The sequence below is a fragment of the Zootoca vivipara genome, chromosome 1 (assembly GCF_963506605.1).
Source record: "Zootoca vivipara chromosome 1, rZooViv1.1, whole genome shotgun sequence".
Classification (NCBI taxonomy): Eukaryota; Metazoa; Chordata; class Lepidosauria; order Squamata; family Lacertidae; genus Zootoca; species Zootoca vivipara.
Window position 1 is genome coordinate 69,632,889 of NC_083276.1, and position 21,114 is coordinate 69,654,002.

Consider the following 21,114-nt stretch of genomic DNA (forward strand, 5'->3'; position numbering starts at 1 on the left):
ATCAGTTGCCTCATCCAACACTGGTATACTGGTTCAGGGAGGGGGTGTTGCCTTTGAACTGAAAAAAAAATCCTGACAATAGACTTAGGTTGCAATCCTAAAATGCTTGCTGGCGTAAGCAACTTTCAATTCAGTAGGATTACTTCCAGACAGACATTCATCTAGATAACAGTATCCTATTCGAAACCTGTGCTTTTTTTTTGTAGAATCAGAATGGTTCATGAGTTAAGGGTGAGTAGTGTGGTGGTCAAGTTTCCCGATGATACTGTTCAGTGATGTTAGAGATTGTGAAAAGCTCCAAAAAGACCTCTCTGAACTGAGTGACTGGGCGCTAAATGGAAAAGTGAAATTCAGTGTAAACAAATTTAAAGTGATGTGCATCAAACACAATCTTAATTTCTTATATATATATATGCTCATGGAGTCTGAACTGGTGGTGAGTGCCAAGCAGACGACCTTGGAGTCAAAGCGAAAAGCTTCATGAATGGCTCAGTGTGTGGCAGCTGTGAAGAAGGCAAATTCCAAGCTAGGGATCATTAGGAAAGGATTTGACAATAAACTGCCAATATCATAATGCAATTATGCAAATCTATGGTGTGACTGCATTTGGTATATATACTGTGTATAGTTCTGATCACCTAATCTCAAAGGTCAGAAAAGGGCAATGAAAACAATCAAGGGGGTGTTGCAGCTCCTCTGAGGAAAGGTTGCAGCATTCAGGTGATCATGCATGGCATTATTATTATTATTATTTATTGATTTTATATACCGCCCTATACCCAGAGGTCTCAGGCATATAGATAGAGGATAGAGAAAAGTCCTTCCCCGGCTAATAACACTAGAACTCAGGGCCATCCAATGAAGCTGAATGTTAGACAGGTCAGGACAGATAAAAGAAAGTACTTCTTCACACAGTACATAGTTGAACTATGGAACTTTCTCCCTCAGGAATCAGTGATAATGATGAATTAAAAAATAAAAACCAGAGCAAGTTGTTTCAAGAAACAGGTTTATTTAATCAACGCCTTTATGACAGGAAAACAAGCTTTTTCATATAAAACAATATTCCATAGTTTCTAGAAAATGACATCTCAAGAGCAGTGGTCAGTTATTAATTCTTTGCTGCCAGTTTAAGATTTTTGGCAATACATTTTTGTAGACCAACTCACTAGAATGTATCACTACAATATGCATTTATCTCAGAGTTATATTACCAGAATACAAATGCATGCTCTGGCATTCCTGTGTCTGAAGTACATGCACAATGATTAGTGCTCCATTGGTTCTTCAGCCTTTTCTGCAGGTTCTTCAGCAGGTTGAGCAGTCTTGAAAAGGTAAAATAAAAATATTAAATATAATTAAAATTACGTCAGTTTTAATTGTCACTTGTAGCAAGTTATAGAACGAAATCTTACAAATATAAAATCCCACCAATATTTAATTTTAGAGGCCGTCAATTCTGATTTTCAACATTCCACAATTCTGCACTAAATAATTGCATAGAATCAAAATCAAATTAGGCCATGATATATCTTTTTTAATCAAATCTTTGCAACTTTAATATAATTCCCATTTAGTTCCCAAGCCTGAGAGCAGTCATACTTTACATGCCTGCTTTAACTGTAAATTGTTCCTCTTACTTAACAAATGGTTCTCAAATTCCAATATAGATAAGAGTGTCCAACATAAAAAACTTTTTAGATAAACATGATTCTGTGACTGAAAAACCCAATAATGATTGTACCAAATAATTTCATAGTGGAGCCTATTAACTGCCCTCTCATTGTCCCCATATACAGGACAACTTCCTTAAAATACTTTGTGATATCCAGCTTATCTTTAGTGCCATGGCATCTGAAGGGGCTATTTTTGTTGATTTCCCCTCCTGCAGCCGTCAGAAAATGTATTCTAGAGAGCTAGAATCTGTTCAGAACAGATTTTGAGGGCTGCTGGGGTGGTAGATGGGGAGGAGAAATCAGCAAAAGTTGTTGCCTTTCATTAGTCGGTGTCTCCTGCAGGTCCAATAAATTAATTACCTATTAACAATTACAAATATAATTAGGCCAATTAAGACAGTTAAACATTAGCAAAGTATAGGAGTCTCATTTCTCCAGAGGTTAAATATTGGACCAGCCTTGTTAATTTAAAATAATGCCTTTTTCTAGTGCCAAAAGGACAAAAAGCAGGTGTCATGAGAACTACACTGGGAACAAGCTTTCCACAGAAGGGGTTTCACAACCCCGAAAGGTCCTCTCTCCAATCACTACTCCTGCAAAGACAGGGAAACTAGAGAAATGCCTCAGTGGAAGACTGCAGAATGTGGACAGGTTCAATACAATTGAGGTGGGCTGGGTGGATAGCCCCCAAAACCTTTGAGATAAAAGAAAATAGTAGTAGTAAAACCATAGCTTATAGAACACTAAAATCAGGTATTTTACAAATTGTTACTGTATAAGTAAATTTAATGTGTTGTATTAAATTTGCGTACCTTTCTCTGGGGTCTTTCTTCAAGTCCTTCTAGGAATGGTGCTACATCATCATCATCATAAATAGTGAACTCCATATCTTTACCAACAATCCCAATGGAAACATTCTGTTAAATGATAATTGTACAACTAAGAAAGGCGCCACTGTCTTTCTGCAGCACAGATTATGTACATCTGTTCAAAGGGAAGTCAGGAGGATTTAGATCAGGCATCCCCAAACTGCGGCCCTCCAGATGTTTTGGCCTACAACTCCCATCATCCCTAGCTAACAGGTCCAGTGGTTGGGGAAGATGGGAACTGTAGTCCAAAACATCTGGAGGGCCGAAGTTTGGGGATGCCTGATTTAGATCATTCTTTCCCAACATTGTGCCCGTGCAGAAGTCTTTGTGTAGGGCTTCTGCTGATGAGGCTGGTTAGGTAAATCTTGCCCATTAAAGCAAAAGATTAGCCACCTCCATGATAGACACCAAGCAACACCTCCTGTTCACATTTTTATCAGGCATCCCGATACTTGGCCCTCCAGCTGTTTTGGGACTACAATTCCCATTATCCCTGACCACTGGTCCTGTTAGTTGGGATGATGGGAGTTGTAGTCCCAAAACAGCTGGAGGGCAGAGTTTGGGGGTGCCTGATTTTAATCATGATGACAAGCCAGCATAGGTGAAGCAAGGCAAAGCATCTCACAATGTATGAATTGCTATGAAGGAGCAGTCCTGTACCCTTGTGGCCTCACAAATCAGTAAAATGACAGGATATGGAACACCACCATGGAGTAGATACAAAAGTGGCAGGTACATACAGGACATTCCCCAATATACGTAAGCCCTTGATCACATGCGTATGTATTTGACTGGAATAGGTCCAGAAAAACCTGCTCATCCAAGAATTCCTGGAGCAGCTCAAACATTGCCTTTCATACTTTGGCCCCAAACCCAGAATTTCACATAGGCCTGCTGTTATTCAAGCTAGCCAGATACTCAGAAGTAGTGTTATTATGCATACAAGTGTCTCCTTGCTAGTGCTGGTCAATATCCAGTATTAGCCATATTCAGAGCAGACCCACTTGATTAACTGGCAAATGACTTACTTGGCTATCACCTGCTATTTATTAGTAGGTAAGCACATTTCCAGTGTTTGCACAAACATGTATAAAAGTGATGCATGAAAGTGCTGTTCAAATGTAGCCGAGTTGCTTAAGCTAATGATACAGTTCAGGAGTTCTGGGTGCACTGCTACAAGGGTTATTTTATATCTTTTTACCTGTATAATCTTCACTACAACTCTTCAGTTGTGAATTTTGGCTTCCACTTACACAAATGATAGGATTCATCCCCCTTCTGTATTGTGCTTTGCTAGTGTTACTCACACCCCCAAATCATAGAACAGACCACAAATAAAAAAGAAACCAGCACTTGCCTTAGTAGTCAGATCCTGCTCTGCAGGAAGAGTCTCTCTCAAGGCACGCAGTCCATGCTTAACTAGCTCATTCAGATTACCTGTAAAATATGTTTTCAGTTATGACCAGTTCAGAAGCTCAGTACAGTCGTACCTCCACTTACGTATCCCTCTGGATACGTAATCTTCGGGATGTGAACGCGGCAAACCCCAAAGTATTTTTCTGGGTTTCACCGCATGCGCAGAAGTGCTAAACCGTGCCGCACGCATGCACAGAAGCAGTCCTCCGGTTGCGAATTCCTCGGGATCAGGCTGGACCTCCAGAACGGATCCCATTCGCAACCGGGGGTACCACTGGATTTCTCCTGCAGGGAAGGGGAAGTTTCAAAGCACTCTCTCCTTCCCCATGCCTGTGATTACCAGTCAAAGTCTGCTCAGCAATAAGCCAGGAGCACAACATGTACATGAGAGAAAGGGGTAGAGCAATATGTGCAAAACGTCATACAGTCAAACCTCGGTTGTTGAACTTAATCTGTTCCAGAAGCCCGTTTGGCTTCTGAAATGTTTGACAACTGAGGCGTGGCTTCCGATTGGCTGCAGGAGCTTCCTGCACTCAAGCAGAAGCCACGCCAGACCTTCAGCTTCTGAAAAACGTTCAAAAACACTTCCGGGTTTTCAGTGTTCAGGAGCCGAAACATACAGTAGCGGTGGCGTTTGGGAGCCACGGTTTGACTGTACTACAAATCAGATAAGAGGATAGAGGAGACCAAACACTTACAGTCAGCAAATTCGGTCATGTGTCGCTCCAAGTAAGTTCGAGCTGACTGGGACCTAGCTCCAATGGACATTGCTTTGCAGTCAAAATAATTTGCAGAAGGACAGGTCTGGAAGATATGGGGACCCATATCCTAGTAAAACAAAGGGACATTATTTATTTACCATGAAATAGCATAAAGATATTTCCATTCTATTTTATTTCAGAAGAATGCAACATATAATAAACTTGTATACCACCCTATACCCGTTGATCACAGGGTGGTTCACAACATAAAATTACAAGTTGAACGGAATCTGTTCAGAAGTCTGACTTCCAAAACGTTCGAAAACCAAAGCGTTTGGAAGCCCCGTCGGACGTTTGGGTTCCAAAGAATGTTCGAAAACCGGAACACTCACTTCCGGGTTTGTGGCATTCGGGAGCCAAAACGTCCGAGTACTGAGGCGTTCAGGATCCAAGCTAAAATTGGATAAAAAGCAGAATAAAAACAAGAAAAGCAAACCAATAACCACCCACCCTTACACATCACATTTAAAAGGGCATTGAATGTCAACCGGCCAAAGACCTGGTTAAAGAGGAACATTTTCACCTGGTGCCTAAAGGTGTATAATGAAGGTGCCAGGCGAACAGCATTCCCAAGCAGTGAAATGGTGAAGTGGGTTTTGCTGATTCCCCCTCCTCCATCCCCCCAAAACCTACACTGGAGGTTATGGCCTGTGACAGTATAGAATGGGGGGGGGGAATGGGGCAATCAGCAAAAATTGCTTCCCATTAGTGGACACCTCCACTAGATCAAAAGGTCTTGTGTTCACAGGAGGACAGCCCTTGGACACAACCCACTGTTTACTGCCATGTTGCCGATATACTATCATGCTTCTTCTAGCATGGAATACTCTCATTGTACTTTAGAATAATGTATCATCCAAGGAAGGGACGCGGGTGGCGCTGTGGGTTAAACTACAGAGCCTAGGGCTTGCCGATCAGAAGGCCAGCGGTTCAAATCCCCGCGACGGGGTGAGCTCCTGTTGTTCGGTCCCTGCTCCTGCAAACCTAGCAGTTTGAAAGCACATCAAAGTGCAAGTAGATAAATAGGTAGCGCTCCGGAGGGAAGGTAAACAGCGTTTCCGTGTGCTGCTCTGATTCGCCAGAAGCGGCTTAGGCATGCTGGCCACATGACCTGGAAGCTGTACGCTGGCTCCCTCGGCCAATAATGCGAGAGGAGCACTGCAACCCTAGAGTCGGTTTGCAGTCCCTTTATCATCCAAGGAATATGTGATATAAAAGTAAAGTTTTCTTAAGAAAAGTATGAAAAGCAGCCTTACATCATAGCCTGCAATGAGAAGTCCGACACCATATGGCCTCCTGCCATACCGTTGTGTTGGTATCTGCGTTTCTTGGACAAGCTGAGGAATGTATCTTAAACAGCATGTATATTTCAATTATAAAAACATTTCTATCCCACTTTTCCACCCTCAAGAGGGCCCTAAGGCTTACAATTAGAGAGAAGAGAAATACAACTAAGGCTAAAAGCAGATAGCATTTAAAATGAAAGCTATTAAAACCATCAGCAACACACATTTCAATTAAAGATAGCCCACAAAACAGCTGAACAGAGAAGCCCCACACTAAACCAAATGCCTGTGAATACGCAACACCAATATTCAACATCTATACACTTGATTTATTGTGGCAACAACACACAAGTTATCACTTACTGCTCAAGTAACATGAACGTGCAGAACCATTCAAACATTTCAAGTTATACTCAAGGGTGTCACTCAGTGGATATTAAGACCTCTGATAACAGAAGATACAGTGGTACCTCGACTTACGAACGACTCGACAACCAAATTTTTCAACTTGCGAATGGGGCAAATGGCCGCACGCTTACGAATTTCTCGACATCCGAACGGGAACCGCGGCGGTTTTAGATAGGGTTTTTTCGACTTACGAATTTTTAGTTGGGGTTACTTCGACTTACGAATTCTTCCATTTCCAATGCATTCCTATGGGAAATCGCGCTTACAAATTTTTCAACCTACGAAGGTGCCTTTGGAACGGATTAAATTTGTAAGTCAAGGCACCACTGTAATCAATTTTCAGATATATTCTCCCTCCCCTATCTGCTCTGGAGGACCTCCCAATCCTCTGGAGCAGAATTTGAGGGTGATGGGTAGGCTGGAGCTGCAGAAAATTACTTCCCTCCCAGTTTTGCTGATAGAAGCCTTACCATCAGCTGAGTAACACTGTTGAATACAACTCTTCAACTTTACATTGATCAATACACTTATTTAAGTAGTAAGAACATTGGTCAAGAGTAGAGTATAATCTTGACAACTATGGGCATCTCATGATAACAATCACAAAAAAAGGATACTACTTCCAATCAGAGATACTAGTCGAGACACTGGAAGAGGTCTGTCAAATACAAATCTAGAATCCAGACACTCCTGGCGCATGAAATTGCTGCAGGATTCAAAGAGAGAGACAAAAATACACCAGTAGATGGATTGTTATGCACAGGTTTCATTCTATGTGTAGCTTTGCTCCTTGTTTTGATTACTGGAGTGCCCTGCAGTAGCCCCATCTAGAGGGCACCAGCTTAGGCAAGCTGTTCAGCTAGAATTATATTGCTTGGGGGGGTCGCAGCAGCAAGCAGTGCTCAAACCTCACCTCAGCCAAAAAGTTACTGGACAGAGTATGTTTAGCCACTGTGTTTTATACAAGGTTTTAATTTTAGTTATACTGCAAATCACTTTGGGACATTCTTCTTCATGTGAAAAGCAATGGATAAATATAATAGAAGAAGAAGACATAGTGTTTATTCAGGCTGCAATCCTATATTCACTTACAGTACTTGGGAACAAACACCACTGAACTGAATGGCACTTACTCCTGAGTAGACATGCACAACATTGCCTGGCAAGTCACTGTTCCGCCCATCTCAGCCCCTTCCCCTGCACCCTCACAATACTGACCACCTCTTAGCTGAATCCCCGACAATGTGTTTATAAATTTGCTTTAATTCCAGTCAATGGTACCACTGGGGTTTACATGCAATTTTATGTACTCTTAAAAGGAGGCATATAAATATTTGAAATGTACTAAATAAAATATGTGTAATTTTATCTCTGTGCCCTATACATGAAATAAACCAATTTGCAAAATTACCATAGAAGTCTTGCATCAGCAGTAAGCCCAGCAATTGAAATACCGATATGGTTGTCGACATATAAGATTTTTTTCTGATGAGCTGCCAGCTCAGACTGTGCCCTCTAAACACACAAAAAATAGTTGTGAGTCAAACAAACATTTTGACAATGGCAAGTATGGTTATAGTAACAACTGAATGGAGAGTCTCTTAGTTACTGTATTTAAATTTATAGATTTATCCATCCCTTCTTATGAACACACTAGCTGACCCGGCCACGCGTTGCTGTGGGTCATCCCTGTGATTCCCCCCAAACTGCCCTGATCCAAGATGTATCCCGCTCCTCCTCCCTCCACCCCCTCGGCTCATCCCTGTGTTTCGGTAGGATACCCTTCCTTCTGTTGTCCCCTCCCCCATGTATCTCCATACCTTGGCCCCCACCCTTGGAGAAGGAACTGTTAGGTTTTGGGTTCTATTTCCCAGCATGCACTTTTGTCTGAGCCCTCTGTTGTCCCTGGGGAGTGTTTTCCCCTCCCCCCGGTATCTTCCTACATTGGCTACTGCGCACGCATCGTGAACATTTTTATATATTTAGATTTAAAAATTTTGAAATAGGAATATGATAATAGTAAAAAGCCTATTGTAGCTCTACCAGCTACAAGGATGCTTGGCAGCGGTGGGATTCAAACCTCTTACCACTGACAGAGTAGGAAAGAATTGCATGCATTCTCTTCTCATTTTTTAAGGGGGGGGGTTAACTCCAAGCTTTACCCTAATGTTTACCTTTAAAGCAACTAGAACAGCATGGTTCTTTGATTTTAGTCCAACAGTTGCAGAGCCTTGCTTGACAGCCTCCATTGCATATTCAATTTGGTGAATTCGCCCCTAAAGAAGAAAACACAGATTAAAATGTAGCTCTTTTAAAATGTGCTGACTCCTGAAGTACATTGATCATATTGCATACTGCAATAAGCAACCTTCTGGCACCATTGCAACTGGGAAGGTGGAAGAGAGAGAGAAAAAATACAGACCAAGTGTATTTGGTGTATTTTTACTTTGGTGTATTTGGCTTGTATGTGCATTCTCTCCCAGCACCACAACCTTCCCAGGAAGTCTTTTTACTTTGGGCTGCCAGATATATTTCATTCCAAATATATACTGTATATGCCTTTTATAATTCCATAATTTACCAGCCAATGGAATATAACAAATGCCTTTTTATGTTCAAGAGGAGTTAATGGCTTCACAAGACAGTGTTTGGCACAGTGACACAATTATGTTCTGACCAAGCAACCCTAAATACTTTTCACCCCAAGTAAAATATAAAATACCCGAAGAATTACTATCCATTGGCAAGGATCTCTGTTGTTCATTCACAAACAGCACATGCATACACACAAAACAGTAATCGGTATAACTGTGTACACACTAGTTCCTACAACTAAAATGACTGCACTTTCCACACTGTCGAGGCAATCAATCAAACTCCTGTGGAAAACTGTTTACTAGCATAAAAAAATTCATTCAGTAGCACCTTAAAGACCAACTAAGTTTTTATTTTGGTATGAGCTTTCGTGTGCATGCACACTTCTTCAGATACAGTGAAATAGGAGTCCCCAGGCACTTATGTAGAGAAGGGGTGGGGAGGGGGTGGGGTTTACTAGCATATTCCTTTGGCTATTAAAGTTAGGTACATACCACTGCAATGAGGTCAGAAAAATAAATAAATAAATAATAATAATAATACCTGAGGGCTCCAAACGGTGACATCATTGTCATACTGGTTGCGAAACTAAAGTGCACAAAATAGAATCTATTAACATGAATAGCATTATCAGATACAAAGGTACAACATTATGCTTTAAATCATTTTAAAGTAAGACATAAGAACAGCCCTGTTGGTTCAGGCCAAAGGCCCATCTAGTCTAGCATCCTGTTCTCACAGTGGCCAACCTGATGCCTAGAGGAAGCACACAAGCAACACCTGAGAGGAACAGCACTCTGTCCACTTGTGATGCCCAGAAACTGTTCAAAGACCTATTACCTATGGCCAGTAGCCACAAAAATATACAGACAGGGACAAATTTTACTTTCAAGATAAGACTGAAGGCTTGTTTGTTTAAATGAGGCACTTCACAATTATTAAGGTTTGCTAAGAAGCTCAAAATGTAAAGCGAGGCATAGGGAGGGAGGAATAAGGTTAGGTATGGGAAAGGAAGAGATCAGAATTACTCAAAGTTTTTGCAAACAGTGCAGTAAGTAGCCCAGGCACTTGGCCTAATCATGTTATCATGGATTAGGGGTAAGAAAGAACATTTTTAAGGAGAGGAGCTTTAAAAAAATTATTCATCATCAGCAACCCAATCCTGAACATGCTGCACAGAAACAAGTCCGACATAAATAATGAAGTCTAACACTACAATCCTGCTTCCTTAAAAGCAAGATAAGTTTTGCTTTTGATTACAGTAAGAGCAACATCATGCCTTTTTTGGCTGATCAAAGCATAAATCAACACACTAGACAGCTGCAGAATAACAGCTTTCTACACCATTAACTGCCCCACACTAGTCATGTTGAATAGTTTCACTTCTATTTGAAGGGCTGCATTCAGGCTCTACAAGACATTACAGTACTTTGGCATTTTTAAACCAAATTCAAAACTCGTACTTGAATGAAATTTTAACACAACACTTTTCTGCTATTTTAGTGGGGATCAAGAAAATTCTAAGATGTGTTCTAAGCAAGAAATCTGCAAATTAAAATTTGATTATATGAAGGTGCGTGTGAGGGTTACATGAAGGCCTATATTTAATTCAAGAAGTCATGCTTAAGTATATGTCTCTTGCTCATAAAATACCCGGAAGAAGTAAAACTGGAGACTAGCACCACCGGGGCTCTAAGATATTTGATATAGCCATATACCTATTCAACTTTCACCCCGAGAAAGGTCCTCCCCTGCCACCCCAAAGCCATACAGAGGAGAACAATGGAGTCATGAAGCAGAATAAAATGCTGCATCATTGAGTAATGGTGAATGATTCGCTCTTTGTGCAAACTGGGCATATGCTTCCTCTGGAGGTTATACAGAAAAACTGGACGGCAACCAGTTTCTTGTCAGACATTTTTTCTCTGACAAGCCTGCGATTTCGAAGGGATGAGAAAGGAGTTTCGCTTTCGGTTAAGGATGAGAGAATCTGATATTATTATCGGGTTGAGGTGTTGCGGCAGCCATAAGAGTCCCTGCATTTTAGAGAAAGGTGGATTATCTTCTTCTTTTAAGGGAAAAAAAAAACCTGAACAAACGGTGCGGGAGGGATTGATGCTGCTGCCGCCCCTTTCTTGCGGAAGAGGGATACAGGGGCTCGGAGGGGAGGCGCGAAAAAGAAGATTTGGGATCGCCGGAAAGTTTGATTTGGGGAGAAGGCGAAGGGATCAGCCAAAGAGATGCGGAGGCAGCGTTGGGAGGCTTCAGGCTCCTGAAGGCGGCAGGAGAAGAAGCGCAACCTGGGCCGCAGACACAACCACCACCACTCAGATGTGCTGACTCACCCACCTACTCGGACGAGGGAGACGCAGCCTCCCCGCAATCTCTCCCCGGGCTCCTTCTGGCTCTCCCTCCCTCCCACCGGCCCCCGATCCCCACCCGTCTCACCATGTCGGCTGCTTCAGAAACACCACCACGAGCGGCTGCACCAGCGAGGGTGGCTTTGGAGAAAAAGGAGATCGATAGCTCGGCGAGCGTCGAGTGCGGGCTTCGGGACTTCCTTCCGTCTCTGGCGAGGAATCGCAGCCGATCGCTAAACCCCCGATCAAAAGGCTCCTCCCCCTGGAACAGCGAAAGGTCGGCGCGGCTGCGTTCAGGTCGGATACTCGCCGCTTCGCGCTATGAGCCGCCCTGAGATTTTCAGATGAAGGGCGGTATACACATTTAATGAAATAATAATAATAATAATAATAATAATAATAATAATAATAATAATAATAATAATAATAGAGACGTTCCCCATTCTTTAGCTGTTGTTGGTTTTCCCCTTTTAAAATACTAATAATGCAATACTGTATGAGTCTCCTCAAAAGTAAGTCCCATTGAATTTAATGAGATTTTGTTGTTGCTTAGTCGTCTTAGTCGTGTTCGGCTCTCCGTGACCCCATGAACCAGAGCATGCCTTGTTAACTCTCACTTCCTTCTCAAAGCTTCTCCTTTTTTTATGTCCATTGAGTTTTCATGGCAAAATACTGGAGTAGGTTGCCAGTTCCTTCTCCATTAATGAGATTCATAGCTGTCAAGTTTTCCGTTTTCTCGCGAGGAAGCCTATTCAGCGTAAGGGAATTTCCCTTAAAAAAAGGGAGAACATGACAGCTATGATGAGATTTAGTCCCAGGTAAATTAGTGTGGGACTGCAGCCTAGATTGACAGAGCTAGGCGAGTTGGTGGGAATTGTAACCCAAAATGTCTGCAGGACACCAGGTTGGTAAAGACTGGTATACATAAAAATAATAATAATATAATAATAATAATAATATTTGTACCCCACCCATCTGGCTGGGTTTCCCCAGCCACTCTGGGCAGCTTTCAACAAAAATTTAAAATACATTAAAATGTCACACATTAAAAACTTCCCTGAACATAAAAAGCTGTGGAATTATAGAAGCAATCAGGTGGCACTCTGGGCAGCACAGAGTCCAGAGCAAGGCATTAGGTCAGGCGTCCCCAAAATCCGCCCTCCAGATGTTTTGGGACTACAACTCCCATCATCCCTAGCTAACAGGACCAGTGGTCAGGGATGATAGGAATTGTAGTCCCAAAACAGGCCAATCTTGCAGGAGGGCAAGTGCACTCCGTTGATGGGTGGGGCCAAAACAAATGAGATGGGGCAAAAGTTCAAGCCAAAGCAATTTACAGAAGATTAAGCAGCCCGGGAAAATGTCAAGGCCTTTGCCTGGCACTGAAATTACATCAAGGTCACATGCTTTAATTCGCCTGTATGCATCTCAGTTACCCCTTCTGTTGCTACACTGTAGTAACTTCCCAGAAAGAAGTTGCACAGCATATCAATGGAGCTTGGGCATGCCTCATTCTAAGTAGTATGTCAGTGTAGTTAATAAATCATGCTGTTGGCCTGTATTGATCATCTGTAAGGATTGGTGATTGTTACATCCTGATTCACCAAAATTCACCCAACACCATTTTTACACCCGAAAACCAGGACGTCAGGATTTTTCTACTATCGGTACTACTATCTTACCTATACAGTCTGAATCATATCTAATGAGAGAAAACATGGACCTTGGGTTGACTGTGCACATCCCTCACCCTCACCTCCTGTCTGCGCACCCTTCTCAAGGTCTTCTTGTGAAGAAAGATACAAGCACCTGTTATATCCTTCCTTTTTGCCGTAACACATATTCACTCTTTCGGGGGTATGAGGAAGAATGGGCACATAATTATTTTTTTCTGTGCTCTCACGTTTGAAAGGTACTATCTCATCACTTCAGGGTAGGAGGACTGTTGAAAGAGGACAGGATTTCTGCCCTTTTAAATAGTCTGAGTAGAAGAGGAGATTTCAGTAAAGGTACCTTGTTACGCAAGTTACACTTGCTGAAATCCTCTCTTCTGCACAAGTATTAAAGATACAGTACAGAAGGAACCTGGCCACCCTACTTAAAGAGTCTTTAAAGACTTTCAAAATTATTCTTGCTCATCTTCACAGAATAGTAACAGATTCTAGTTGTCACGGGTTATGTCCCAAAGTATAAGCATTTTTGTTACATTTTTGCCTTATGTATAAGGAGGTTTTGCTACATTTTTGGCTGTTGTGATCAAGGATATTATTAGCTCATTGCTATATTTGTTTTAGTTATTTATTAAATTCCCATACTTCCCTTCAGCCGAGGATCATAAGGCAGTTTACAATATATTTTGACTGCCAACACAAAAGAATAGTTCTGATATGGAAACTTATCATTAATACAAATTTGTCTGGAGTCCCTTTTGCTATATGTGAGGCTTGTGTCCTTTTACCCTTGTAATTCCCTACTACACGACTACGGTAGATGGGAACTACTGCTTCAATTGTTATTTATTTAATCTATTATTTTCATTATGCCTTTGTATATGCACTCTCAGAGTTGGCAGCCTTGGTCAGCAAATAATCTTTTCTGTCTTTCATATCTTGTTTGCCAGTTGTGTTTACTCATCCATTTTTCTCTTTAGTTGTCAAGCAGCAACCACCCAAACTGCATCCTCTGTACCAAAAGCCATCTAAGGAACCCCAGCAGATGGTCTAGCTGCTGTGAAACAAAGAGTTGCTTTCATTCTTAAATTTGTTTCCTCAGCTCTTTTCATTTGGTAACTCTGTAATAGAACACTTGACCTTTACAAAGATCAAAATGTAAATAAAGTTCTTTTCATGTTGTTCTTTAGCAACCATTTAAAAAGTCAAATAACATTAAAGCCCTTTTTTACTTTTAAAATGTTATTGCTGCCAAGATCTCTCTCCCCCTCTGCCTTGGAGTCCTTCTGTGATTTATCACAATATGCATTAGACCTGAACAGGCTTGTCAGCATCAGGTGATCAGAACTATAAAGCCCAATCCTCTGTGGTTTAACTTGGAAATAAGTCCCAATGAAATCAATTAATCTACGCTGTAGCCTTGCAGCAGAAGGCCCACTGGGTTCAGTGATGCTTATATCTATGGTAGTTATGTATAGGATTGCAACCTTTATTCAAGGGGAAAGGGAGTTAGGGGGCAGTCCTATACATTCTTACCTTAAGCCTTTTGAACTCAATGGGTCTTTCTGCTAGGAAAACAGGAATAGGACTGCACTGATGGAAGCAAGAATATGCTTTTACTTTGTCTTAAACTCAGAAGAAAACAGGTTCAGATTCAAGACCCATCAATAAAAACATGCATAGGATTGGACTGCTAATTTACAAAAACAAACTTTGGAAAGGTTGTGGTTAAGCTTACATGATGATAAAGTATGCACAGTATGTCACATTAAAAAAACCCAAATGATTTAATACATCTAGATTTTACTCTGCAGTAGGTTGAAAACTTTCCACTGCATAAAATGTGAAAAGTCATTTCTTAGAACTTTATATTGGTTCCAAGAATATACTTATCACTGAAATACCAACAAGCATTTCTCAAACTTATCTTATGGCTTCATTTTTTGTATTTTTTGTATAATTGTGGTATTGATTTTCACTTTGAAACATCTACCTATTATGAAGATTGAACTAATGCTCAGAAAAAGTGTTGCCGATTTTTAATTGAGCAACCACCCCACTGTGAAAAACCTTGCCTGATTTCTTCAGATCATGTTGCTGTGAAAGGAATGGGAGCAGAGCAGCTTTTCGGAGTACATTTGCAAATCTAGCTCAGATAGATATAGATACAGGTCTTGTGCTAAAATTCTGCTTGTGGTTTCCCAGTGGCTTCTGGTTGGCCACTATGAGAACAGGATGCTGGACTAGATGGGCCATAGGCCTCATTCAGCAGGCTCTTATCGAACTACCTGCACACAAGACTTTTTAGCATGGAAGCATGCCTGGATCGTGATCAATAATTCTATTTTTCTTCCTAAGATATATATTTATGAGGCCCATAGATATTTCAGTTATGCTTCTACAGTGGAGTATGCATAGCTCAGTTCATTGTAGCAGTTCTCTGAAACACGTCAATGCACTTCAAATAAATGAAAATGGTAAGCAGAAATGTTTGTAGGATCAAAGCCCAAGGTGTAGTGCAAATAGCAGAAGAGCATGGGCCATGGAAAAAAACATTTTTTACAAAGACTGCAATAAAATCAGTGTTTTTCTTATCTGCCTCAGGAATTTAAAACAAGCTGTATTGGATCAGACCAAAGGGCTATCTGTTCTCAGATGCCTATGGGACGCATACAAGCATGGCATGAGTGCAACTGCCCTCTCCCTACTCTCATGTTGCCCAGCAACTAGTATTCATGAGGCATACTGCTTCTGATGCTTGAGGTACCGGTAGTACAGAGCCATCCTGGTTAGTAACCAGCCATTGATACCCTTATCTGCCTTAAATTTGTCTATATTATTTGAAAGCCATCCAGACGGGTAGCTATCACTACATCTTGTGGTAGTGAATTTTAACTATGCGCTGCAGGAAGAACTGGATTTTGTCTGGCTTGCATTCTCCAACCTTCAGCTTAATTGGATGGCTCCAGACTCTAGTATTATGTGGGAGAAAAGCTTTCTTCTTTCTCCAAATAAAGCATCATTTAAACACCTCTTACCTTTTTCTAAACTGTAAAGCCCCAAGTGGATGCACTTTTTGGAACTTCCTGCTCTCCCAACATCATTTTTGGAGAGTCAGAACTATACAATGTGGTCATACATACAACTGATTTGTGTAAAGATCAGATAATTATATGTCACCACTGCATTCAGCCTCAGGGTCCCACCAAGCTGTTCTTTGCGATTGTATTGTGAATATGTCTTTGACACAATAATAGTGCATTAGTGATGAAATAGTGATTAGATTGTCCATACACCTTTCTGCTTTATTAGATGTTCATTGATGTTCATTGATGCTTTCCCAATGTTACTGTGTTATTGCTATAGCACATCAAAAGCAGGACAAAAAAAAAAAGTTCCACAACCCTGATATGTTAGCCGTATGAAAAGTTACAGGAGCTTACCAAGAAACTACAGGACATGAAAATATTGCAAATGAAACATTATGATTGCCACAAAACTTTTGCAGGTACAGATGATATTGAAGTGTGATCCTGTTGCTCCATGAGCAATTATCATAATGAATGCTGAATAAAAAGGATATTGGTTTTCTCCTATTTTTGGTTTCTCATTCATCTCTCTGAATACCGTATTGAGTGGAATAAAGCAGCGAATCCCACTCTTCATACAATTCAGAAGCAAAACCTAAATGACAGCGCTACTGCAGTATAATGGCTTGAGCTGAGGCCTTTGCAGAGCTTAACTACTCCACATTCTTAATGTTTGACACCACTGTGACACAATTATCTGGAGTAAACAGTACACTAAGAGTATGGTTGAGTTTGGTGAAGGATGCAGCCAATAATACTGTAGTTTTTTTCCTGGAATAAATCTGGAAGATTTAACCTGTATCTGACCTTTCTCTGTTATTGAGAATTTCCAGTATGACTTTCAATACAAATTTATTGAAGAATAATAGTCCAAAATTTGCTCCACTTGGATTTTTTTTAAAAGGTAGGCTTTAGATAGACTAAATATAATTGTGGACGAAATGTAAATATTGAAAAATTAATCATCCTAGCTTATCTGGCTACAGTTCTGAATTTTTGTATATCATCATCCACTAAAGAATGTTTTAAAACACTGGAGAAGGCACCTGGGAGACTGTTTGGATGATGATTAAAATGTATCTGCCATTGATAAGAAATAGCTATATGCATAAGATAATAGCTGTAGATGTATGAGGTCTGTGGTACTACTTAACTTCTGATTTACAATGCAGGAAATGACTTTGGTACAATATACCCAGCCAAGTTATTGTACTTCATAATATTTTTCAGAGTGAATTTTAGTTTTGGGAGTCCTGTTGACATCATTCACATCTATTTACAGTTTGCCAACCTGCCGATTAATGCATTGGCGTTAACAGCTTTGTGTTAATTCAATTCAACATTATGTACAGCAAACATTTTCTTTGGCAGCACCATCTTAGTCACCTCTGCTCCAAGACCATCTGCTTTGGAGGTAGAAATATGATCCTGCCTTGACAACAGCGAGACAGCTTTTGGCAATGAAACATCCTTCCTCTGCAATTGTTTTTACAGATTCCTGACAGTACATAATGCACAATGCCTACATTATTAGAGATTTCACTGGTGTAAAGACATTTCTGAAAACAGCGTATTTGATTTTTTTCTATGTCCATGGAACATTGGTTCCATGTAGGCAATGGTAAAATGTCTACAACAGTCCTGTAGAACCTGAGACTCCTCAAGGCAACTAGACCCCACTAGTGGAGACTACTAGTGATTGACAGTTCCTCTGCATTTGTAGTCCCAGACCTGCAACAAAAATAGCTTTACAGTATGGTACTGAGCCTTCGGTAAGTCACCATTCATAGCTCATAGATATTATACGATTTCATAGACTTAAATAATTGTAGAGTTGGAAGCAGCTTCTCCATGCAAACCAGGAAGTGACCTCTCCAGACAGCAGAATGACTCTTCTTATCTCTGCAGCTGCAATCTCCTGGGTGATCAAACACCATAAGACAGCATATTCCGTCAGTTTTATTGTCATACTCTTTCTGTGAAACACTTTACAATCAAGCAATATATAAAAGGGGAAAAAAAATAATATAATGCAAACATTATTAATATTTTACTTACATTTCAAGCCTATCCCACCCCAAATGTTCAGGATGGGTTAAAACATAGAAATATATACATTAAGTTATTAAAAAGGTGAAAAAATAGGCAATACAACATATCCATTATCTTTTTAGTAGTGGTCCATCAGTTATGGAATCCTGTTACTTGGGAGGTGTTCATAGTCTTCTCATCGTTCTTTCTTCAACCTTAAGAACATTTTTTTCCTGCCATGTATTGTAATGAAGATTGTACTGGTTCAATATATTAGTTCCTACTGTTTTTAACTATTGACTTGTTTTTAACAGTTTTGACTAGATTATTTAAAGTTTTGAGAGAGTTCTTTTAAAAAGGTAGTTTGTGTGTGTGTGTGTGTGTGTAAATAAAAGGTCACCTTGTAAGAGTAATCCCCTTTGGATTTATGCTATCTTCAGACAAGGGCTAGAGAAAGGGGGGCGGGTTGCAGAGAATTTAGAGTAGGCCTAAGAGGTGAGAACCACTTGTCTGCTGGCTTCTGATACCTCCTGTATTTACATAAAAGCTAATGGCCTGAAGGCACCCTACACCACCATTTAAGTTTGCAGCCTTGGATTAACATTCTCAAAGTGAATATAGAGCTGGTGGAAGAAGTGGAGTTATAAAATGGAAAGCAGATAAGCATGAAATACGCCCCCCCCCCTCAGCTATTTCCCAGGACTGCCAAAACTCAACCCCAATAGAAAGTGTTTTTTTCTGAACGCTGCTCGAGGCCCCCACCCCGGCTGAGATTAAGCATTGAATGGTTATATAAGTAAAACTTAACCTTTCCCAATAGTGGTCACTCAAAGATAGTCCAGGAGCAAGATATTCTGAGCTGCCTTTACAAACAGAAAGGGGGCCAGAGTGTCCTCTCTGGAATGGGCATTTGTTGGAAGGGTTGAAAAAGATTTTGTGCCTTCAAACAGTTATATTCTATGTGTTTCACCATGGCTGCCTGGGTACTAGGTGTACCAGGCAGTTTACATAAAGAGATTGGCACAGTGCCCTTCCTGAAACAGACACTTGTATGGCTGTTGATTCTGGAGACATTTTCAGCTGAATATCATGGGTGCCAGCCAGATGTGTGACTTAGGTGACTGACACCAAAGGATCAGGATTTTTTTCATAAATGGGATAATGGTACTGTGTCCAGTCTCAAACTGACACACAGAGGTGCAAGGGCGTACCCACCGCGGGGCAGGGAGGGGCCGCTGCCCTACTCTAGAGGCAGGGCCGGTCGGGCAGCTGCGGGCAAGAGTGGCGCTGCCGGCGGGGCTGGTGGGCAGAGGCGGAGGACAGCCCAGCGGAGCGCGAGTTCGGCGCCCGCAGCAGTCTCTTGCGCCCGAGCCGTGCGGAGTCCACACAGCCGCGCTGTGTGGGAGGGGGCAAGGGCTGACGCTCCCGACGTTCGGGAGACCTTTGCGCATGCGCAAAGCGGGGCGCATGCGCACAGCGCGGCTGTGCTCAAAGGTCTCCCGAACGTCGGGAGTCGTTCAGCGCCTGCCAGACCGCTGCAGCAACGGAGCCTCGGAAGGCTTCGCGGAGGCCGGGGCTTTGCTCCAGACCTCCGCGGAGCCCCCGATCCAAGCCTGGTTCCCTTCTCTCCCCCCCGCCCACCCCCAGACTTCCCTCTTCTCCTCTAGGCGGCCGCTGGTTTTCTCCCCTTCGCCGCCGTCGCTTCAGGTTCACGTCCGCCTCCCCCCCCACACACCATCAAAGCATTCTTGACATATGGCTGTCAAGCCTCTGCTTAAAAACATCCAAAGAAGGAGACTCCACCACACTCCTTGGCAGCAAATTCCACTGCCGAACAGCTCTTACTGTCAGGAAGTTCTTCCTAATGTTTAGGTGGAATCCTCTTTCTTGTAGTTTTAATCCATTGCTCCGTGTCCGCTTCTCTGGAGCAACAGAAAACAACCTTTCACCCTCCTCTATATGATATCCTTTTATATATTTGAACATGGCTATCATATCACCCCTTAACCTTCTCTTCTCCAGGCTAAACATACCCAGCTCCCTAAGCCGTTCCTCATAAGGCATTGTTTCCAAGCCTTTGACCATTTTGGTTGCCCTCTTCTGGACACGTTCCAGCTTGTCAGTATCCTTCTTGAACTGTGGTGCCCAAAACTGGACACAGTACTCCAGGTGAGGTCTGACCAGAGCAGAATACAGTGGTACTATTACTTCCCTTGATCTAGACGCTATACTCCTATTGATACAGCCCAGAATTGCATTGGCTTTATTAGCTGCTGCATCACACTGTTGACTCATGTCAAGTTTGTGGTCCACCAGGACTCCTAGATCCTTTTCACATGTACTACTCTCAAGCCAGGTGTCCCCCATCCTGTATTTGCGCCTTTCATTTTTTTTTGCCCAAGTGTAGTACTTTACTTTTCTCCTTTTTAAAATTCATCTTGTTTGCTTTGGCCCAGTTGTCTAATCTGTTAAGGTCATTTTGAAGTGTGATCCTGTCCTCTGGGGTATAATACGCAAGTGTGGTGTCAGTTCCCAAAGGTCAACAACTCTGGGGACCCCTTCCTAAAATATGTGATCAGTTTGCTGTAGTTTTTACTGTTTATTTTGATTTCACCTGGGCTCTGTAGCCCCGCCCACATTCCCACTTTGTGGCCCCTCCCCTCCCGTGCCTTGGCCCCGCCCCTTGCCCCCCCTAGTTTTGATCCTGGGTACGCCCCTGCAGAGGTGAGTTTAGGAGAGGATTTCTTGCAGTACTGTATACTATGGACACCAAATAGAAGAGTTATGTCTATGTTTTGGCAGACCTTGGCTGCTAAAATTGCAGGAATTCTGGGTTGCTTTACTAAATGGGGTGTGTATCAACAGAATCAAGTTTTAAGCATGGGCAGTTTGGGGGAAGAGTTATTTTGCAGACAGAGAAATATAGGCACTTTTTATGCACTGTTTTTGTACT

The 21,114-nt window shown here is 41.7% G+C and overlaps 1 protein-coding gene across 1 annotated transcript; it reads right to left on the reverse strand.

The window, feature by feature from the left end:
• Positions 1 to 992: 992 nt before the first annotated feature.
• Positions 993 to 11,661, reverse strand: PSMA1 (proteasome 20S subunit alpha 1). Its single transcript, XM_035119852.2, has 10 exons — positions 11,460 to 11,661; positions 9,555 to 9,599; positions 8,591 to 8,692; positions 7,828 to 7,931; positions 7,034 to 7,122; positions 5,979 to 6,049; positions 4,660 to 4,789; positions 3,903 to 3,982; positions 2,489 to 2,593; positions 993 to 1,325 (listed from the first exon to the last, which is right to left on the reverse strand). The coding sequence occupies exons 1-10, from the start codon at positions 11,460 to 11,462 to the stop codon at positions 1,269 to 1,271; spliced, it is 786 nt and encodes a 261-aa protein (XP_034975743.1). The 5' UTR covers positions 11,463 to 11,661; the 3' UTR covers positions 993 to 1,268.
• Between the last annotated feature and the right edge of the window lie 9,453 nt (positions 11,662 to 21,114).

Bases quoted from the DNA above. Each gene is read 5' to 3' on its own strand.
- PSMA1 (XM_035119852.2), bottom strand. The intron at 6,050-7,033 runs GTATCCTTTTTT...AGCTTGTCCAAG, and splicing joins AGTATCTCTGATTGGAAGTA to AAACGCAGATACCAACACAA. The intron at 3,983-4,659 runs GTAAGTGTTTGG...CATATTTTACAG, and splicing joins CATGACCGAATTTGCTGACT to GTAATCTGAATGAGCTAGTT.